The sequence below is a fragment of the Protopterus annectens genome, chromosome 3.part1 (assembly GCF_019279795.1).
Source record: "Protopterus annectens isolate FY-2018-M chromosome 3.part1, PAN1.0, whole genome shotgun sequence".
NCBI lineage: Eukaryota > Metazoa > Chordata > Ceratodontiformes > Protopteridae > Protopterus > Protopterus annectens.
The window spans coordinates 1,504,563,974-1,504,586,219 of NC_056732.1; the positions used below are offsets into that span (position 1 = coordinate 1,504,563,974).

At 38.5% G+C, this 22,246-nt stretch overlaps 1 protein-coding gene across 2 annotated transcripts in view; it reads right to left on the minus strand.

The window, feature by feature from the left end:
* Window positions 1–22,246, minus strand: part of TTC19 (tetratricopeptide repeat domain 19) — a 700,715-nt gene that overhangs the window by 438,526 nt on the left and 239,943 nt on the right. The window contains exon 3 of one of the 2 annotated variants that reach the window (XM_044067577.1): window positions 15,516–15,626. The exons of the other annotated variant lie outside the window; for it this stretch is intronic. Coding sequence (XP_043923512.1) covers window positions 15,516–15,626 — 111 coding nt within the window. The remainder of the gene's footprint in view (window positions 1–15,515; window positions 15,627–22,246) is intronic. 2 annotated transcript variants of the gene reach the window in all.

Here is a 22,246-nt window from a genome sequence, read left to right on the forward strand (position 1 = left end):
ACCCTATTATTCTGCCATGAAATGCAAATGCTACCATTGCCCTACTTCTAAAATTTCAGTTGACTCTAATGAATGCTTTCTCTGCATCTAGACCCACCAATAATAGCAGTGTTTTCTTGTACTGGATCATCATTGCTCTATTAATGTTGTCAAATATTTGCCTCCCTGCCACAAAACACAAATCAATCCATATCTAGTAGCTTTCACAACACCTTTACTATACGCTTAGCTAGTTATAATCATGGCCAAAATTGAAATGGGACTATATGAAGCCAGATCTGAAGGGTCTTTACCACCTTGAGCAAGTAAGTCAGCCACCACTTCCTCCTTATTCCAAGATGATGGTACTTCCCCCATGCTTTTAAAATATTGTAAACAAAACCTTCCAGCTTGTTATCATTTTTCCTCCTAACTTCCAAATTTCCACAGGAATACCACCTTTTGCTGGAGACTTCTCCTTTTATTGATTATACTTCACCATTTTTATCTTATCTCTTCCAATCTTAGCTATTAATTGTTAAACCTCATCATTCTCCACCTTTGGCATAATTAAATCTTCCCATAAATATTTTCATTTTTCCCCACTCCTGAGCTTTATGCAAATTTTCATAAAACTTACAGAGTGTATGTAATACCGTTACAGAATTGTTGGTTATTTTTCTTGTCATAAGCTCTTTGTTTGGCTACAACTCTTTCTAATTTATGTTGCCTAAGTTGCTTTTCTGAAGGTTTTTCAGCTCTGAATTTATCATCAATGTTTAACAGCAATCTTTCTAAACTAATGCATGCAATCCAAATGCTCCTTTATTTTAACTTAAGCACTCTGCGGTTGTTCCTCTTCTTGTAATGAGATATTCCCCTTCATCTACAATACTTTAACTTTTGTCAACCACTATAAATAATTCCTGGTATGAGTATGGATATGAACTCTCTTTCTTATTTCAACCATGGTTTTAAATTCCACTTGCATTTTACCCTACTCATTTGCTATCCCTTCTGAAGTAATTTCAGTCTTCCCCTAGTAACTCTTGAACCACACCTACTACCCACTCCTTAATTCCTCTTTTTAACAGATATTCAGGAAAGACCCAGTGTCTCATGTTTACATCACTGCCTTGCACTTTATCCTATGTTTATTTATTTATTTAATTATTTATTTGTTCTGGTTCATGATCTGATGTAGTTGTTAGATTAATTTCAAAACTTTCAATTAAATTCACATGGTCCTGTGAAATATATTTTCTATCTAATCTAGTGTAGTTATTGTACCCAGAGGAATAAAATGCAAATTTCGTCTGCGTTTCTACTGCAAAATTAGCATCTTCTATACCAAATATTGTCATATACTTTTCCAGAAATCTTATCTACCCTATTTTGTTATACTTTCTCTTCTATGTATGTCCCCCTCGATGCATTCTCATTATTGTGAATCAAGTTCCAGTCTCTACCCATAAATAATATTCTGACTGAAATTTATTTCTACCAAATTTCTCCTAAGCTTCATAATAGTAATTTTAGGTAAATATAACTGCATGACAGTCTAATATTCCTTCCCACCAATAACTTCCATAAATCTACCATTACTGTCTTTCTTTTCCTCTTCTATCGCTATTGGAACCCTTCTCACAATCAGTATTGCTACTCTCATTTCCCTCTTTCCTGGCACTCTGCTGAATGTCCATCCTGAAACCTTAATTTATCAAATTTACTTGCTCATTTTAATCCCAGTATGTTTTTTTCTAACACTGCTATTTGCACCCTGCATTTTTTACTATAATCCAATGCTCTCTCTCCTTTTTGTCTATATCTGCAGCATCATTTATATTTTGTGTTAAAACCGACAGAGCAGCCATTCTAATAAAAATACATTACTTCCAACTTCCACACATTCTACATGACATTTCTTTAGAATATATGTTTCTAACTTGCAGCTTACATGTTCACACTAGTCTCTGGCAAGCTGATCTTCTACCTAGTATTTCTTCTCATCTCTACCAAACCTTATCATATTTTCCTAGACTTTGCTACCATAAAAAACAATCAAGAAACAAACAATAAATAAATGCATACATTTTAAACCCCAGCCCTTTTTACCTTACGACAAACACATGAAAATATATACACTTTCCGAGAAGAAGCAGCTGCTCACAGTTGATAGCTGTATCCATAGGATTTACCTACTCCAAAAGTAAGTAATAATGAAAAGTAATAATGCTAAATTGCTGCTACAGCCTGTGTTCCCACATTCACAGAGCGAGGCCATTCTATCATTATTGTAACTCTATTCCCCCAAATGTAATATATGATCTGTTCTACATTTTATTCAGAACACACTGCTCAGACCTTTCCTGATTAAATGCAGCATAATCACTGTTACCAGCAAAGTTGATAATAGAATAAAAACAGCTAGTAAATTTGCAAATGCAAGAAAAAAAACTTGTATGTTTCACTCAGAACACACACGGTTCAGGTGTCGACTTATTAACTGCTTGCATTTACAAACTCTCAGCCTCCCATGGCATTTGCTAATGGAAGAAGGCAAAAACAACTAGTAACTTTGCAAATGCAAGAAAGGGCCCCTGTGCATTTATCCCAGAATACACTATTCAGACCTTTCAGATTAACAACTTGCACCTGCAGACTCACCATCTCCAATAGCATTTGCTAATGGAAGAAGAAAAAAACTAGTAACCTTACAAATGAAAAAAGACCCCTTACAGATTTCACTCAGAACATACCAATCAGATGTCTCATAATTAATTGCTTGCACCTGTTTGATGTTTGTCTTAAAAGCAGGTGGTAACTGAAAAAATAGAGAGCTAATACATTTGCAAATGGAATTAAGAATTACAATGTTCCATGCTTTTCATAATTTTTCTTGCTTTCCAATAGTATTTGATTTAAAAAACCCTATCTACAGTTTAAACTAAGGATATTAGTCTAGTCATCCACTTTTATACAACACAAGAAATTACATTTTAATTCTATGTATAATATGATCAATGCACTTTTACATCCCCCAGCAGCTGAGATAGCAACATTACATTAACCTTAACTTGCTTTTTTCTAGCCTTTCTTATCCTGTCACAGTATAAAGCCTGGATACATTAAAATTACGAAAAAAATACTTTATTATTTTAATATCACTAGTACACAGAGCAGTCATTAATAAAACTCCCATCATCTCGCATTTAAAATACCTCTAACTGCATATTATATGAAACTGCTTTATAATATAATATGCAATTTATATTATGAAGTTTTTAAACAAACATTAAGAACATTTTTACCTACAGCTACCTCCTCAGTCTCTTTAAAGTCAACACACTTCCAGTATTTTCAACCACTGCAGAACTACAAGATTGATGTTTTTCATTTTTCCTGTTTATTCAATACATTCTGATTATCTCATCTTCCTAAAATTAGTCTCTGGTTCATGTCCAAGTCACTCCTGATTCTTCTAGTCAGCTCTTGAGCTTGTTTTTCTGTCACTCAAGCATTTTCCTATGGGACAATTGAAAGTGTTTAATTGGTGAAGTCTCTCTATGGGCTCTGTCATTGTGCAAAGAATGAGAAGCAAAGTCCCTTCAACTTGCTGGCTAACTCTTTGTTGGCTAAACCGTTTTATTTCCTCCTTAGTCAGTTCTGCATCCAAAACGTCTTTAATCAAGATGATGCATTTACAAGAATAGATTAAAAAGGTTTATGTTATGGCAGCTAAGAATATATGGAAAGAGACTACAGAAAAGATAATATAAAAACTGAAACTGGAAGTTCTTGTTTATGCATATCAGTTCATAGCTATGTACTAAGCTATAACCACTGGGGCCTTTTTAAGTCTTGCCCTTGCCAGTAAAATCTCAGAAAAATTCTGGTACTCTTGGTAGTGTAAGCAAGGGCTTTGGAGATCAAACATTTATAGGCAGGGGCCTGGAAGATGAGCAATTTATTACAGCCTGCCTGTGTCCATTAGAGGCATAGTTGCCAAACCAGGGTTCCCAATCCAGTTGTCCAAGTTACACTTGAACTAGGTTAGGGAATAACCCGAAGAGCTTGTTCCAGAGAAGGGGTAGTCTCTGGAATACATTATCTTTCTCTCCAGCAGGTCCTATTTATATGACAGGCAACGTTTAAGTCTTTAGAGTGGGAAATTCTGGTGCTGTTTGTTTTACAGATATGCAAGAGGTCCATCAGAGTGGGGTCCAAAGATACCTTGTACACCAGGCATAGATCTTTCCTCAACAGCTTATAGGAGATGGAATACATGGAAAGGGCTTTGAGGCAGTCTGCACAGGACATGTTATTTAAGCCTTGTATTCTTTTAGTGAGAAACCTCTGTGGCTGTTCCAGTTGCTGGATGTACCTGGTTAGGTACAAACAAAAGGGGCATTCTACTCAATAGTATACTGATTAATAAATTAGTACAACTAGGTACTGATGTACTGTTGATAAGATGGATAGCTGCATGGCTTACAAATAGGACCTGGCAAGTATCACACACCAACTGGACAGGTGAAATCCTTGGTTACAGTCAAGGTGTCCCACATGGCTCTGTCCTAGGCCCTTACTTGTTTAGACTATATCTTTCAGGCCTTACTTTTTCATCTGAGGTGTTCTACAGTCTATATGCTGATGCCCTGAAATTGGGTAAACTGATTGCAAGTGTTACAGATAAGGCATATCTGCAAAGTAATTTGACTAAATTGACCATCTGGGCACAGGAGAATAATATGTTGATAAATACATCAAAAACTAAGCATATGAGATTTGGGAGACATAAACTGAAAGGTGAATATTTAATACAGCACACATTGATTGAAACTGTAGACTCATTTAAGGACCTGGGTATATGGGTAGATTCAGCTATGAGTTTTTTCTAATCATATCAACCAATTGGCTAATGATAGTTATAGAACTATAGGTTGTATAAAAAGATTTATAAAGTCTAGGAAATCAATCATAATGAAGTCATTGTTTGTTAGTTACATTAGACCCAAACTTGAGCATGGAATAACAATATGGAAACCCTATAGGAAAACAAGCATTAATAAACTGGAAAGAGTACAGTGGAAATATACCAAGGTCATCCATGGATGTGAAAATCTAAGTTATTATGAAAGACTAAAATATCTGAACTTGTACAGTGTCTCTTACAGATATTTAAGAGGAGATCTTATTTGGGTATATAGGGCATTTAGGGACAACTACCTCTGGGAATGTTTGGGGTTATCAAAAAGTACTAGAGAATCATCAGATAACCTATGTAGAAGATTCTATAGGAATGAGAAGTGTAATAATTGGTTCTCTGACAGAGTAGCTAATGCATGAAACAGACTACCAAATTACGTTAAAGCAAGTACTAGTTTATATATTTTTAAGAACAGCCTGAACATTTATTATGGGAAGAAGTGTTTTGGTATATTGGCAAGCTAGGAGGGCATTAATGCCTGTGCTTGAACCATTTGTATGTATGTATGTATATGTAATGGTAGGTCTGGTGAGTGCCAAATATAGTGGAACAATGACCTCCTTGCACCTAGATGACATACCTTTGTTTGTAAGTTGCTCAAGACAGAATAATTTCCTCACTGCAACAGAAATGTAATGGTCAAAGTCTAGATTACTGTCTGAGTGCATCTCCAAGTTCCTGAGTACTGGGTCAACTCATAGGCATGCATTGTCAATATGGTGGCTGCCAGGGATGACCAACTTCCCAAAGGATACTATTATGCATTTCTTGGCATTTAGTTTCAGTTTATGGCTCTGACAGCAGTTATTTGTCTGTGTCAGCCTTTCTGGGAGAACATTAGCGTCAGTGGGGGATTCTATGGCTGCTCCTAATTTGCAATTATTTGCAAATTTGGTCAGGCAGAGGCCCTTGACAATGGCCTTGACTTCAGAGAAGTAGATGCCAAAAAGGAGTGGTCCCAGGACCACTCCTGAGGGACTCCACTGGTTACTGGCCTCTTTGTAGAGATCAATTCCCCAATTCTAACTTCTGGATCCTGCTTGTGAGACAGCTAGCTAGCCACTGGGAGACATATGGGTTTATACCTAACCTCCCAAGTTTGTCAGCAATTCCTGAATAGGATATTGTGTCAAATGCCTTGACTAGGTCCACATAATTGCTTTGGCGACCATCTCAAAGAACTCCATCAAGTTGAGTACCCTTGACCTGCCCTTGACAAAACCAAGGTGGGTTGGATCCAGTGCCTGGAGGTTTCCTATGTCATCGCTGATTATTTCCAAGACAATTCTTTCCATGGCTTTGTACATGAGACTAGTGAGACTTATGAGTTTGTAGTTTCCACGGTCTGTAGATATCTAGCCTTTGTGAAGAGGGATGAGTGTTATCATTCTCCATTCATGAAGCATGAAGCCTGTTTGGAGGCCATGGCTAAATAGTGATGCCAGATGCCTGACGGGTCATGTTTCATTCTATTTAGAATATTGCCCATCAATGCAGTGTTCTTGGCCTTAGAGCATTAAGCACCTATTCCCTAGTGATAGTTGGGGGAGTTATATTTGATGATATTTCCTGAAAGGAGGCAGGGGGTGAGGGGTATATCTGGAGCTGAATTTGTCTCCCAGTACATTTTCTATATCTTCTGGCTCATTGTGAAGTTGCTCCATTAACAATGTGCTCTGCAGACAATTGTATACTGCCTTTGAGGTTGTGAACATAGCTAAAGAATGCCTTGTGGCTCTCCTTGGCCTAGGAAAGCAGAATTAACTCAAATTTGACTTTGATAAACTTTATTCATCCTTGGAGTTGTTTACTTTGATGAGAGTGACTATCCTGCAGGGTACCACACACCACCTAATTTGTGTCACTATTTTCTTCATTCTGTTTTACAGCCTACTGATGTGATTCTGCCAGGGTGGCTTGTTTTTTTTTAATTAGTTCTGTACTTATTCCCAGTGGATACACCTGCTGCTATGCAGTCATTAACATGCTTGTACAGGATTTCTCTGACCAGTTCCACATAGGCACCGATGTTCTCAAGGTTTAGGAGTTTGAAATTTTACCATGTTATCACTTAATAGTAGGAAGTTAGCCTTAGAGTAGTTCCAAAGCATTCCAGTGTTAGCTAGGGTTATGGGTGTTATTTTAACTTCAAATTAGACCATTTTGTGGCCTGACCATACCAGGGAGGACATTACACTAGGCAGTGTGGAGCGCTCTTTCATATTAGTGAGGACCAGATCCAATACGTCTGTACCCCTATTCAGTATACTGACAACCTGGTCCAGGGTGTTTGTGTTTACAGCGTCCAAGATCCACTGTGCCTACACGTCTGGCGCCATATACAATTCCCAGTTAAGAGTGGGGTAATTAAAGTCACTCAAAAATATAGCATTGGGGTGCTTGGTGAGTGTCTCTAGTAAGCATAAATACTTGTTTTGGGTTTCCTTGTTCATAGAGGGGGACCTATAGCTTGCAAGGAGGTGGTATGGTATTTTGCCAATAATGATTTGAACACAGAGAAGTTCAAGTGCATTGTCCTATTTGACCAGCCTTGAGGTCTATTTATTTTTGATGTAAATCAAGACACCTTTGCCTTTAGTCCCTGCCTGTGTAATAGCTCATAGGTTTATAGGCAAGTACTAGGATACCTGCCTTTGTGGACCACTTTAACCCTAGCCCACTTCCCTTTCAAAAATGAGAATCATACCCTGTACCTTGAGTCTGTGAGGTAAACAACTTAACCATTATACCAATTCCCAACCTCCCTTAAAAATAAACATCACATTTTTGCCTCTCTGCAACAGCATTGAGACAGGTGTCTAAGTGTATAGACTTTTTGCACTGGCCAGGAATCAATCCTGGGTCAACTGCTTGAAAGGCAGCTATGCTCACCACTACACCAACCATGCTAAATGTGTGGAAACCTTTATAGCCTTGAACTGGGGTGCTCTATATGGCTTTAAATGATGTCTCAGTGACTGTGCAGACTTCTCTAGGCTGAGAAGAGCTTGTAGGGAATGGTGTTTCTTGTTTAGATTCCTGGTTTTGAACAGCAACATCTTTACATTTTCTTGGTTTTGATTCGCTAAGGATATGGATAGCAAGATACAAGTAACAAAATATTTTTAAATACAGGTTAGGCACATTTTTATCAACCAGAGGAGAAGCTGTGGATAATTATTTATTTATTGATTGATTGATTGAATGATATATGTTTACTGGAAAAGTCCTACTGGGTCAAGAGTACCCATTTTCAGTGGAGGCCTGTAGAGAACAGCTTTGAGCGCATCACATTACATATAGAAAGTATACAATAACATTAAAAGTTTACATTATACATAGGTAAGGAAAAATACATACACTTTAAAAAATAAAGACAAAATAGAACAAAATACAATGCAAAACAGGCATTTGAAATATGGCCCAATGAGAAGTCAATTTAATAGTATTAAGTAAGGAGGTTATATTGAAGGCGATACTGAGATGAGAAAAACTGGAAAAAAAAGTCATCTTGGGAGAACAGGAGCAAAGTATGGTAGTAAAGATAGAGGAGGAGGTAAAGAACAGAGAATGGGAAAGAGGTGCAAAGTAGGAAGAAGAAAGCCCTTTGACAGAATGACAAAGGACAAGTAAAGGAAGGTGGGGGTAAGTAGATAAAAGAGAAGAGGTAGAAAATATGTCTTGGGGAAAAAGGTGAAGTGCTATTGCTTTCAGCCAGGGTAAGAACAAGAGCAGATTCAAAATGTATATAAAAATTATTTTAATGTATGTTTAAAGTCAGGAGATTAGAATTTGCTCTAACGACTATAGGCACGTGGATAGCAGCCTGACTTTTGACCACCATATTGCTTCTGTTGTACAGAAAGCTTTCTACATGGCCCACCTCATAAGTAAGGGTATCTCATCCAGGGACAAAGAGGTCATAACATCCCTGTATTCTTCCATTATAAGGCCAGTTATTGAGTACAATGCCTCCTTCGGCATGTACCTCACAAAGCACATGCAGCAGCTGGAGAGACCACAGAGGCTCCTCACCAAGTTAATCCAAAGCCTCAAACACCTACCCTACAGAGATACACTAAAAGCTATATCCCTCGACTCAGTTTCATACAGACTCCTCAGAGGTGAATTCTATCTGGCATACAAAGCAATCTCAGACCCCCCCCCCTTGATGAGACTGCTGCATATCCGCAAGTCAAGCTCCACTCAAGCAACCCATATGCGCAACCTCAACCTGGTCTGTGATATCAATAGGACTTGTTGGTGGGACAGATTTGTATCTCAGAGACTCCCCCATTTGTGGAATAGACTCCATCTCCACGTCAAGCAGAATACCTCATTATCCCTTTTTAAGCGCAACCTGGATAACTGGATGGCAAACAGAAAATGCACACCTGGGATTCCACCTGTGTCCCTGCTAGACAGGGGCAATGGGTGCTGGCTAAACATGGGCAAAACTCTTGGAAAGGCTTATAAGGGCCTCAGGGCCAATGCCCTTGTAACCTCCTATGATCCTAGGGTGTTCCAGGCTTTAGCCACAGCTTTATCCAGCAATTTTATTAGGTTTATGGATAGAGAGGAATTGTTTATCCTTTGATCTGAGGGGTCTCTGAGATAGGTACCTGTGGAGTATAGTACTGAGGGTAGGTCACGCAGTAGGTTTATGTATGATTTTGCGGGTAACTATAAGTTGTAGGTAGCAGAGGCAGTGTGGATGTTCAAACCACTTAAAAGACTGCAGAGCATTGCAGTGATAGATGTAATATGTTGCACTAGTTGCATATTTAGCAATTTTTTTGTAAGTATGCTTCATGTTTTGATTTTATTGACATAATGTATGATGGCAAGAATAGGAGCTCCACGTAGGATTGAAAGTAATAGGTAGGTGGCAGCAGGGTGTTTTTGGTAGATGGTGTTTAAAAATGTGCATGCCTGTACAGCATCCCTACTTTCAGATGATTTTTTTAACACTGTTCTAGATACGAAGATCAAATTTAAGATTTTCATCTATTGTCACACCTAAAAGCTTGGTATGAAGAACTACTTCAATTTCTGTGTTATCTTGGGAAATGATCTTGAACTCAATTTTATCTAAAGAAAGTGTTTTGAGAGTAAATGGGAGGATTTTGGTTTTCTTGGGGTAATGTAACAGCTGGATATTGCTAAGCCTGGATTTGATAGAAGTTAAAGTTTCTTCAGTTATTTGTTAAAGGTGTGACAGACTGTTTGATGAGCGGATAATAGCTGAATTGTCGGCATACTGAATTAGGGAGCCTTGACAGGAAGTATGAAGAAGATTGATAAAAAGGTTAAAAAATTGGGATTAGGAAAAAAACAGTGGGGAATACCAGTGATATTAGGTAGGTATAGTGAGGGGAACCTTTGCCATTTTACAGATAGTTAACTATTGTATAGGCAACTAGTAAAACAGAACAGAGAAGGGTGGAAGTCCAAGGACATAAAGTTGCTGTAGGAGTTTTGAGTGGGAAACAGTATTAAATGCCCTGGGCAGAGCAAGAAATAGTAACAACATGCTTTCCAGAGTCTCTAGCATTACTGATGGTAAATAAAAGATAGTAAATCAGTTGTTGTACTGTGAGATGGCTTAAAGCCGTGTTGAGCAGAGGTTAGTAGTGGATTGTGAAGGAGAAAATTATGAAATTGTTTATGGACACATTTTTCTAACAGTTTACACAGATTAGTTGAATTAATAAAAAGAAATAATTTATCTGGCAGGGGAAGAAGGCAAGAGTTATGTAGGATAAGTTGATCCTCCCAACAAAAGAAGGTGGTTTAGGATTACCTGATTTGAAAGAATATTTTAGAGCTATGCAGTTAAGGGTCATATTTATAACACAAGCAGAAGGCTATAAACCAAAGTTTAAAGGGATGATGATGAAGTGACAGGAGACAGGGGATCTCAAAAAATAAGGCTAGAGTAGGACTTTAGATGCAAATCCTTAAGGAAAATAATAACAGCCATACATAATATTATATTCATAAAGTTGCAGATAGTACTCTAAGAACTAAACCAAAACAGGACTGGGAAAATATTTAGCTAATAGGGTTGGCAGCAAGTATGAATACAGAAAATAGGCAAGAAGGGATGGAATTTACTGGAGAAAACTTGCAGAGGAACCACTGTACTGGAATCAAATAACTAGAGGGGGAAGGTAATAGACTGGGATGAGGCCAAGCCGATATTTCGACTGCTGGTTAGAGATCGCCTTCCCTACCAGGGATTGATATCCGAATATGGACAAAGAGAAAGGGATACAAGAGTCCTAAGTGAAACACATGCTCTGGTAGTGCTGGTTTAGTTGAAACTAGAATTGAGGCTGCTGTTTATAAAGGGATAATTTCTAGGGCACACAAAATATTGCATGACAACTGTAAGAATCACTCAGAGGGGATTAGAAAAGATTTGGAAGAGAGTCTGGAAAAGCAGCTTACAAGGGAAACATGGAAAGACATATACATGCCTTTCAAGTGTGCAACAAAGTACAGAAACACTTTGGAAGTATATGCACAGCTATTTTTACACCACAAGAATACTTCAAAGAATTTTTCCTCAGGTAAATAGTAAATGTTAGAGATGTGATGGGAAAGAAAGAGCTAACTGGTAGCATGTTTTCTGGAAGTGTAATGAGTTGGTACATTTTAAAAATTCCAAACAAAGTGCTATGTCAAAAATACTGGGGGAACAAATAGCTGTAGGCAAGGAAATAATTATTTTGAACCTGGAAAACATGATCTGAATTACCTAGACACAGTAAGTCCTTATTAAGATGAATTATATTGGCTGACAAAAAACAATTACTAGAAAATGGAACTCAAAATCTAACCCAATTGTACTTGAAGCACTGAATACTGTAAAACAACGAACTGGAAGTCGGATGTTTAGAAATAGAAAGCGATTTACATAAAAATAAATGGAATTTGTGAGAACAATATGTACAGAATAATATTCAGGAAGAGAAGTGAGGTTTAAGGGAAGGCAGGAATTGAGCAAGTTTTATAATGCTGTAACTGAATTACAGTTACTATAAAGAAAATATATAATGCATGTAAATGAAAAAAAATGTTAATATAGTTTGTTTTCTTCTGTATTAATGTATGGGTGCCTACATCTTAACTGATAATTTAATAAAGGTGTTTTTTAAAAAAAATGTATTTGATCCTCAAGGAAAATATACTCTGAAGACAGCTGGATACAGCAAGTAGAATTGCCAGCATAATCTTGTTTCTTATGTGCCTGGTGTACAGTGAATAATCATTTCCCACAAGCACTCTGATGTCCCTAACTTTAATGCACTTCTCTTTCACCACAATTCTGTCAGGAACAGTTCTTTCTGCTCGAATGATTCTAGTTTTACTAATATAGTCAGCCTGCCAACCAGTCACAAGTGGAATCCCACAGGGATTGGTCCTGGGTCCTCTCCTGTTTGGTATCTACTTCTCAGAAGTCCAAGACAACATGGAGGGACTCTGGCTGACTAAGTTTGCAGATGACTGCAAGCTGGGAGCCATTATTAACTCCCCAAGTGTTGCAGACATCCTACAGAAAGGCCTCACTGAGACCAATGACTGGTGTCGAAACCATGGCCTTAAGCTTAATGCCAAAAAATGCATCGTCATCCCCTTTGGGAAAAACTCAGTTCCCACTAATTACCACATTGATGGGAGCCCACTGAACACTGAAGGCGTTATAAGAGATCTGGGGACACAAGTTGACAGCAACTTCTCCTTCAACCACCACACTGCCACTGTGGTCAAAAAGTCCTTCTATGTGGCACATCATATTACCAAGGGTTTTGCATCCAGGAAGAAAGAGGTCATCATTTCTATCTACTCTTCCCTCATTAGACCAATCATAGAGTATAATGCCCCATTTGGCATGTACCTCACTAGACACCTGCAACAGGTGGAGAGGCCACAAAAGTATCTTATGAAGAAGATCCTAGGCCTTAAACACATGTCCTACACGGACAGACTCAAAAACCCCAGCTATTCTCTGCCTCATATCGTCTACTAAGAGGAGATCTCTGCTTGACTTACAAAGCCATGTCTGACCCAGCTCTGTTAGAAATACTACATCTGAAGAAATCCCAATCCCTTCACACCACATGCTCCAGAGACCTCAACCTCATTATTACAATCAAAAGAACATGCTGGAGGGTCATGTTCATAACCCAGCGACTGCCCATGCTCTGGAATAGACTTCCCATACATGTCATGCAGAGCACCTCACTGGCCCTCTTCAAGAGAAATCTTGATGAGTGGATGGGAAATAGAAAGTTCACCATGGGGGATCACTCCAGTTGCTCTAACTGATAGAGACACTGGGAACTAACGTCGGGCAGCACAATGCTAGGGCACCTCTGTGGGCTAAGCTTGTAAAAGCTCCAGGGCCATTAGCCTAGTACACACCTATGAACCAACAGGTCTTGGCTGCATTCTCATGACAAGGTTTGGATCATGCACACAGTGTGTCCTCTTATTTAACAAGTCCTGCTGTGGATCCCAATTCTAGATGCTTATCTATAGTTTAATAAAATTAATGCAATCAAGTCCTTCTACTTTCACTGGTATAGCAGAAAATCTCAGGTTTTCCTCTATGTGTTCTGTCTTCAAGCACTAACATTCTTTGAAACAGTTCTTCTTGAGAAGCCTTACATTCAGCCAATCTATCCTTCATTTCATCCTCCGATTTCTGCATTTTTATAAGCTCACATAAAGAGCTACTTAAAGCTTATTCTATTTCCAGCCTTTTGTCATATGCTTTTATATATTACCCTACTGTCTCACTTATTTTAAAAAAACTTTGAGTGAATTTCATTTCTATTTCCTCTGAATTATTAGAAGTCATCTACTGTACTAAACTGAAACCTGAACTGATGTAAAGCTCTTCCCACCCAGAGTTTCCTTTCCTTTCTGGTTTTCTCTTACTTTCTCCAGATTTCTTCTTTGCTAGCAGCCAGGCAGTGTATCTACTAGCCTGTAACAGAATTTTACCTATATGAATAACTTTTACTGGCTTTTTAACAACTTCACAATTTTCAAAAAAGGAGAGCTCTAATCAACTTGGTGTACCATCATACTGGAAATCCATGCTGCAGGAGTCCTTGATAGGGACAAAGGGAAGATAACTCTTCCACTGTCTGGCAAGTATAAGGAAGTCACCAGGGTAGACACATCCAAGATGTAAATCCCTGGGGATGGAATCAACCTAGTGTCTGATATTGGACAGCCATGTCCCAAATCATTGACTTGCACTGGCAACATCCTCTTGGACAAAGGATAATAGGTAGTACCATCTTTATCTGTAAACAAGAATTCATTCCCAAGAATGGGAGCTCTGAAGACATTTTCTTGCTGCATCTCCTATGGATCAGACAAACTGGGAAAATAAACCCAGGCACATATTTTCACAAGACAATGACCTGAATGATTATAGATCAAGGGTCCCTGCCAAAATAAGTCTTTCACAGAAGTCAAATCTTGTGACATTAGACCTGGACTACTGATCTTTCATCTTATCCCTTTCTGCCTTACAGTGATGTCTTTACACTGGAGCCCTACAAGAATCCTCTTTTGTGATGCTCTTCCCTCTGTTAATTCCCCATTTTTACCTCCGGAAGGTTGTAAGCAGTAAGGAAGGTCTCAGGCACCAATGAAATAAGTATTGTTGTAAAATTAACAGAACACAGCACACAACCACGCAATCTTTAAACTGTTACCACTTCAATACATTTCATTGGCTGATACAATTTGAGCTGTTCCTTTGCACTACAATGGATCAGAAGTCATTGTGTGCTGTGCTCTGTTGGTTTCTGTTTTTTCAGCATGCACACCATGTTTTCTTGGTATTGCCATTAAATTACTAATAAGTATTGCAGCCGATAATATCATGTGAGGGACCAAGGCAGAAGAAGTAAAACTACTGATGGTCCTGCTTAAGTACCTGGAATACACATGGGCACTTAGATGGTATGAGTGTTACAGGCCCACACGTAGCACTCATTGGGAGCACTTTCCCTGTAATTGTTTCTAGGAGAACTGGACACTGCAAGCAGTGTGAGGGAGTTTTGACCTCTGAGGGTGAGCATGACCCAGACATACAGGACATCAGTGTGGCAAAAGGGCAAATGGCTCCTCTGGATGCAGGTGCTGAAACATTTTGCAACAGGTGCACAACATGACTATTTTACTGTTGTACCCATTTCAAAACTCATCTTGAGGAAAGATTTCTGCATTTAGATTCATATGCACACACAGCTGTACTATAATGAATTTTTGCAAGCCCAATAAGCACAAACAACATCATGCAAACAAATGGAACAGAGTGAATATTTGTAGAGTGGCTCATTGATTAGTATACTTCTGCAGTGCAGGCAATGCAAACATAGTTATACACACATAAACACACATACACACTTCCATGTCAGTGACATACTTACACTTTCAGAAGACTAATACATCTGTATATGTGCAGAAATGTAGAGCAATCACAATTATGAGAGGATTCATGTAAATAACTGCTTACCATATCATAGGTGTAAATGATAGCCTGGGTATTGTTGCTCTGATGTGCCAATCGAATGGCCTGATGAAGAATGTGATCTGCATCTTCCAACTCCCCCCTTATTATATTGAGCTAAAAAAATATGCAGAAAACAGATCTAAGAAGGTGCTGAATATTTTCCAACTTTTTAACAAAACAAAGCAAGAATTATAATGCACAGCAAAAGCTAAGTTAAAGAAATAAGAAATCACCTTGAGGAAATTGCTTATTTAATACAGTTACTCTCTAGTCTTGGATGTATTTTTAAATTTGTCTACAAATTTAAGTAATAAACATAGCAAAGCAGTTATTACACTGTAGATAAATAAATGCTAGACTATCTATGCATGCATGTATACATATAATTGTGTTAAATGCACATATCATGGGTTGCCATAATTTATCCTTTGCTCTTTATATACTTTTTAAAATGTATTACAAAAATGACATTACTGCCGTGGTTAATTACTTTCATACCACAAAAGCAAGAAAATGTCATTTTAAGGTTCATACAACACTAAAACCAATAACCACAAACTACATGAAAAACTCCTGACTGTGTATACGAAAATAAAACATAAAATCATGGTACACTCACGAGACACCATATCCTCATCTAAAAGACAATGCACCTAAGTAACTCTATATGTTAAATGATTTTTGTCTGAAAATCCAGTCTTCATCAAAACACTTATCTTCCATTATGGCCCATTCATTTACTGACCAGTGTACCTGATTAGGACATTTGTTCCCCTACTGAGTTGAAGGGCAAGTGTTCATAGTTTCATACTCAAGTACTAGCCTAGCTGCCCTTGCGGGCTATTTTAAGCCTATCCAATTTCTTCTCCAAAGGTGAGAAGTGAACCTTTTACCTTGTGTTTGTCAGGTGAACACATTAACCATTACACCAACATACAACCCCTGGATTAGGGAGCAGGACTGTCTGAAGATTATCCTAATGCTAAGGCTGCTTGTTGCAGGTGATATACCTGCATTCCAGCATGTGCTATCAATGGAGCAAATAGGACTGCTGGTGTGACTGCGGACTTCCACTGCCCCCCCCCCCCCACACACACACACACACACACACACACACACACCTAGCACCTTCAGTGCCTGTGTTGCCAAAAGCTAAAATTTTACATTCAGTTAAACCACTACAGGTACCACACTATACATAACACTGATAACTTTTTTTTTAAATTACAAAATAATTCCAAAGAACCTAATATAAATGTAGTTGCAGGTAGAAAATATTAGCTACCTAAGTAACTCTATATGTTAAATGATTTTATTTTTGTCTGAAAATCCAGTTTTCATCAGAACACTTATCTTCCATTATGGCCCATTCATTTACTGACCAGTGTACCTGATTAGGACATTTGTTCCCCTACTGAGTTGAAGGGCAAGTGTTCATAGGTTCATACTTAAGTACTAGCCTAGCTGCCTTTGCGGGCTATTTTAAGCCTATCCAATTTCTTCTCCAAAGGTGAGAATTAAACCTTTTATGTTGTGTTTGTCAGGTGAACACATTAACCATTACACCAACATACAACCCCTGTATTAGGGAGCAGGACTGTCTGAAGATTATCTTAATGCTAAGGCTGCTTGTTGCAGGTGATATACCTGCATTCCAGCATGTGCTATCAATGGAGCAAATAGGACTGCTGGTGTGACTGCGGACTTCCACTGTCCCCCCCACCTAGCACCTTCAGTGCCTGTGTTGCCAAAAGCTAAAATTTTACATTCAGTTAAACCACTACAGGTACCACACTATACACAACACTGAGAACTTTTTTTTTTTAAATTACAAAATAATTCCAAAGAACCTAATACAAATGTAGTTGCAGGTAGAAAATATTAGCTACCCATTACTTTCAAACTGAATGCTCTGTGAAAGTTGCAGTTTCTCAATTTCTAATAGCCAGTCTGGCTTTAATTTGTCCCTCCCAACAAATTCCGGAAACTCTGTAGTGTTTCAGATTTTATTATAAAGTGTTCAGAACAAGATATCTAGGTATTAGTCGTGAATCACACACTACATGAACTAACAGCACTTGGGGCTAGGAGACAACACCTTTAATGTGAGAATGTCATTTTGCACTTAAAAACTTTTTTTGCTATACAATTTGACAGAAAATATAATTTTTTGAGACCCAAGTATTATGTGTGCTTTTGATGTAATAACTACACATAAAAATATACGTTCCTGGTGTTTACTGTTTATCACTCAGACTGCTTGACGTGTATACAGCGGATATAAAAAGTTTACACTCTCCTGTTAAAAGGCCAGGTTTTTGTGATATAAAAGTATTAGTTTAAGGGTGTGCACACTCATGCAACCAACTTATGGTACGGTTTTTATTTTTTATATTTTTCCCCTAACAGATTTGTTTGTTTTTCAATTGAATTGTACAGGTTATAGGTCACATTAAAGGTGGGAACATTTTTGAAATGATTTATTGTGGTCTCATTTTTTTATATCATAACAACCTGGCATTTTAACAGTGGTGTGTAAACTTTTTATATCCACTGTATGTTTTGAATCAAGAGATAACACTCATCAAGCTAATGGCCTTGTAAAACTTTTTTGTGGCTATACTTCTGAAAATTTTTCAAAATTTGTCAGGAAATAATATCATGATGCATGGCTATATAATGCAATTGGTTTGTACTTCTAAGTACGACAACTGTGTTTCATGTAATGTACTGCACTACAAAGGTGTCTATACTGGAGATATTGGAGTAAGTAGGGTAACTTCAGTGACAGAAAACGTTTTGAGAGATATATTACACAATTTTTTACTGCACATGTAATGCAAAAACAGTATACATATATTGTGGACATGAACTGTATTCGGCATCTTGACCCAATCACATGCCAACCAGCAGAATGTCACTGTGAAATGCCTATAAAACCTTACCTGCATTTATTGTCCATGTATAACAAGCCATGCCTCAATCATCCTTTGGCAATTCTTACTAAACCTTTTGGGAAATTATATTTTACACATTGCATATTTATCCTTTTGAACTATTTTTTTTGGAAATGCATGCCCTTACGCTTACTGAACATCAAGTTCTAAAGGGGCCATCTCCCAGTCAACCATAGGGGCTGATGGTGCCCTCACCAGCATCCCAGGAAATAGAGTGATATTTGTTCCACTTTCTTTCCAAGCCAATCCCCCCCATTCTTTGAGTGGGGAATATGAGACCCCATGTCACCACGGGCACCACTACATCTCTTCATTCAGAAAGGCTGTTGCATTTATAGCTTAGTGAGATGAATGCACAATCCAGGAACTAATCCACAAGTATTACTACCCCTCCTCCAAGAGGCTGCAGCAATATGCTGGCCCTATTTTAGCCACTACCCCCAAGGATAGACACTCTCATCCTTAACAGCTTAAATGTAGGACAATACATTAGTGGGACTGGTCATATCTCCATGGTCACAACAGGGAATTTTGGTGATCACATCTTTCTAGTGACAGATATACATATACATGCTGCAAATGCACTTCACATATATTCTGGACATGTACTATATTCTTCAACCTGAGGTGAAGTCATACATTTACCACTAACAGAAACCAATTATGCCAGATTGCCACAAATAAATGCCCCTGCCTATTTTCATACAAGAAGCAATATATTGACCACACTGACAGTTTTTAATAAAAGTTTTGGTTATTCATTTATTCTTGGATCTTTGTGTACATACTGTACCTTCTGTAACCTGCCAGAATTTCATGATGAAATGCTTGTGCATTTCTCTGTACAGGAGGTATTCATGCTTTAACAGTTTTGGTAAACATTTCAGTGATTTATTGGCTCCTGAACCCACAGGTACATACTGTGCGTTCTGCAACCTGCCACGGTGTTACAATAAAATGGAAAAATATGTCAATCACTCTGACAATTTTTAGTAAACAGTTTTGCAATGACCAGAGTACAGCAGCTTTATTTTTAGATTTCTCTAAAGCCTTTTATTATCATCATCAGCCCCTTTTTTCCATTTTCTACATGGGGTTGCAGTGTCATGTGAACTGTCACTCTTTCTCTCAATTCAATGCCACTATCCTGCCTTCTTCGATAGTCATGCCTGTCATAGATCTTCTTTCACGCAATCCATCCATCTCTTTGCTAGATTTTTCACTCCCTCTTGCCTTCTTCCTGTCTCTCCCAAACTTTCCTCATGAAATCATCTTTTGTTTTTCAGGGCATGTGCCTAAACCACAGTATTCTCTTCTCTTTGACCGTATCTACAATTGCAGCTACATTGGCTTCTGCTCTGATGTCCTCATTTCTTTTTATGTCTCACAGTGTGCCCTCTACAACCCAACTCAGGAGCTTCATCTCCCACCCCACCCCCAGCTTCCTGAACTGCTGTGCCTTCACTGACCACATTTCTGCACCATACAGTTGTAATGGTTGCACTACTGTTTTGTACTACTTATTTTTCAGGCTCTTTGGCATTCTTCTGTGTGTCACACAGTATCCCTGACACTCTGTACCAATTGTCTACAAACCTACTGATTCTAGGTTTGACCTCCTCATTATGGCTTTCCTTCTCATTGACCATCCATCCCAGATACTTGAAGCTCTTAACCTGTTACACTATTTTCCCTTCTATCTCAATTTTCAGTCTCTTCTGATTTCCCCTATTTCCTGCTGTGATAACTGTCTTGTCTGTACTCAGCCTTCAGTTTTGCCTTCTATTCCACTATCATTTGCTGAAGTTTGTGTTCAGAGTCTGCTTGTAATGTCACAATGCCTGCATAAAGCAGCTTTGTTGATCTGTCTTCTCAAACCTATTTGTTAATGTAGTTCATTACCAGTATAAACGGCAGTGGGCTCAAAGCTGAATCCTGATGCACACCCACTATCCTGATGCACTCTCACTGGGAATCTCTCCGTGAGTCTGAACACTTTTCATACTTGTATCATTGAGTCCATGTACATAAACACTGATTCTACTAATGTTTCCTGGAATTTGGACCATAGCAGGCCTTCCCAAATTAGCTTTATTGTTACCTTGTCATATGCTTTCGCCAAATCTAGGCATGCCCAGCTGGGCCCTTTTCTTCTTCTCTTGCACTGCAAACATTGGGTTGGCTGTGCTGCATTCTGATCTGAATCTGAACCACTCATCTCAAATCTTACTTTCTACTGCTCCTCATATTTATCAATCACCACTCCAGCATGTTCATGCAGTGTGACAGCAGTTTGATATCTCTATACTACACACAGTTGTGAATGTCCATTTTATTCTTGTGCACTGACACCAGAATGCTTATTCTCCATTCACTTGGGATACGTCTTTCTTTCCATACTGCTTTGTCCACCTGAGAAGCCACTTCTCCTCTAACTCATCCAACATCTTGATCATATCTGTCGTGGCCTCATCTCAGCCTGATGTTTTCCCCAACTTCATTTTCTTTAGCACTGTTCTTATTTTTCTAGGGTGGGCTCTTCTTCCTCTTTCACTGTAGGCTGTGTCTGGGGCAGTACAGCTTCCTGTGGGATTTTCTTCATTAAAACACTGCTGGAAGTACTCTTTCCGTCTGCCTTGATGCTCTCTGAACTGGTGACTAGGTAGATGCTGGCATACCTTATGAAGGGTGCCTGATGACTATCTTCTTTATTACCCAATCCCTATTCCTTATTAGCCTAGTCTGCCTCTTCTATTTCACATTTTATCCTGCACTCCTTCTTTCTTTTGCTAACTTTTGATAACTTTCTGGACTTCTGCATTCCACCACCAACTTTCTTCATGCACCATATTTCCATACCTGACTCGGTCATATATCTGTTCTACAGTTTTCACACATGCTGTTTTGAGACAATGCTCAAAAATGCTCTTTCACTTCATCTATTTCCTCTTCTTCCTCAGAACTTACTGCCCCAAGTATTTCCTTGGGCTCGTGTGCTTTCACTCTAATCAACTTCTAGGTCTTCAGTCTAGTCTCTGTTGAGCTTAAAGCCTTCCCTGACCATTGCTTGCATCTGATTGTGGCAACCAGCGGTTTATACTGTAAACCAAATGTTTTGCTGTGGATGGTTTGGCAATAGCTGATTCCACCCCAATGCCACTTGCTTATTAAGAGAAAGTCTGCCTGAGTTACATGTTGCCCACTTGTGCTTCTGCGACTGTCTCTCTTGCTGAATCATGTATTGGCAACCATTTAGCCATTTGCCATACAGATCTGTTTGTTCCAATGTGAGCATTCAGGTCCCCATTATCAACATCAACTTGTGTCATCCTGCTTTATCTATTAGGTCCTGAAACTGCTGCCTAAATGAACTATTTCTCTTTATCACAACTCTGCTGTAGGGCATAGGCTGAGATTATGTACACTACCCTATAGTCACACTGAAGTCTGACTACCATAAGTCTATCATTAATTTTGATGACATCTCTCACTGTCATCAAAAGTCTCTCCCTCACCGCAAATCCCATACCATTTCTAGTCTGTCCTCCCCTTGAGTTGTATACTCTGGATCCTAAGCCAAGTGGCTTTGTTGTACTGCCCTTCCATCTTGTTTCCTGGATACACAGGATGTCCAGCTTCTTCCTTATCATTGTCATCCACTTCCGAACTGCATCCTATTAATGAACCTATACTAAGTGTAGCAGTCCTTAGTTCGTGGTTGGCAGATTGATTGGTTTTATGTCCAGTTTTTGCTCAGAACTATCTTGGGTAACCCAA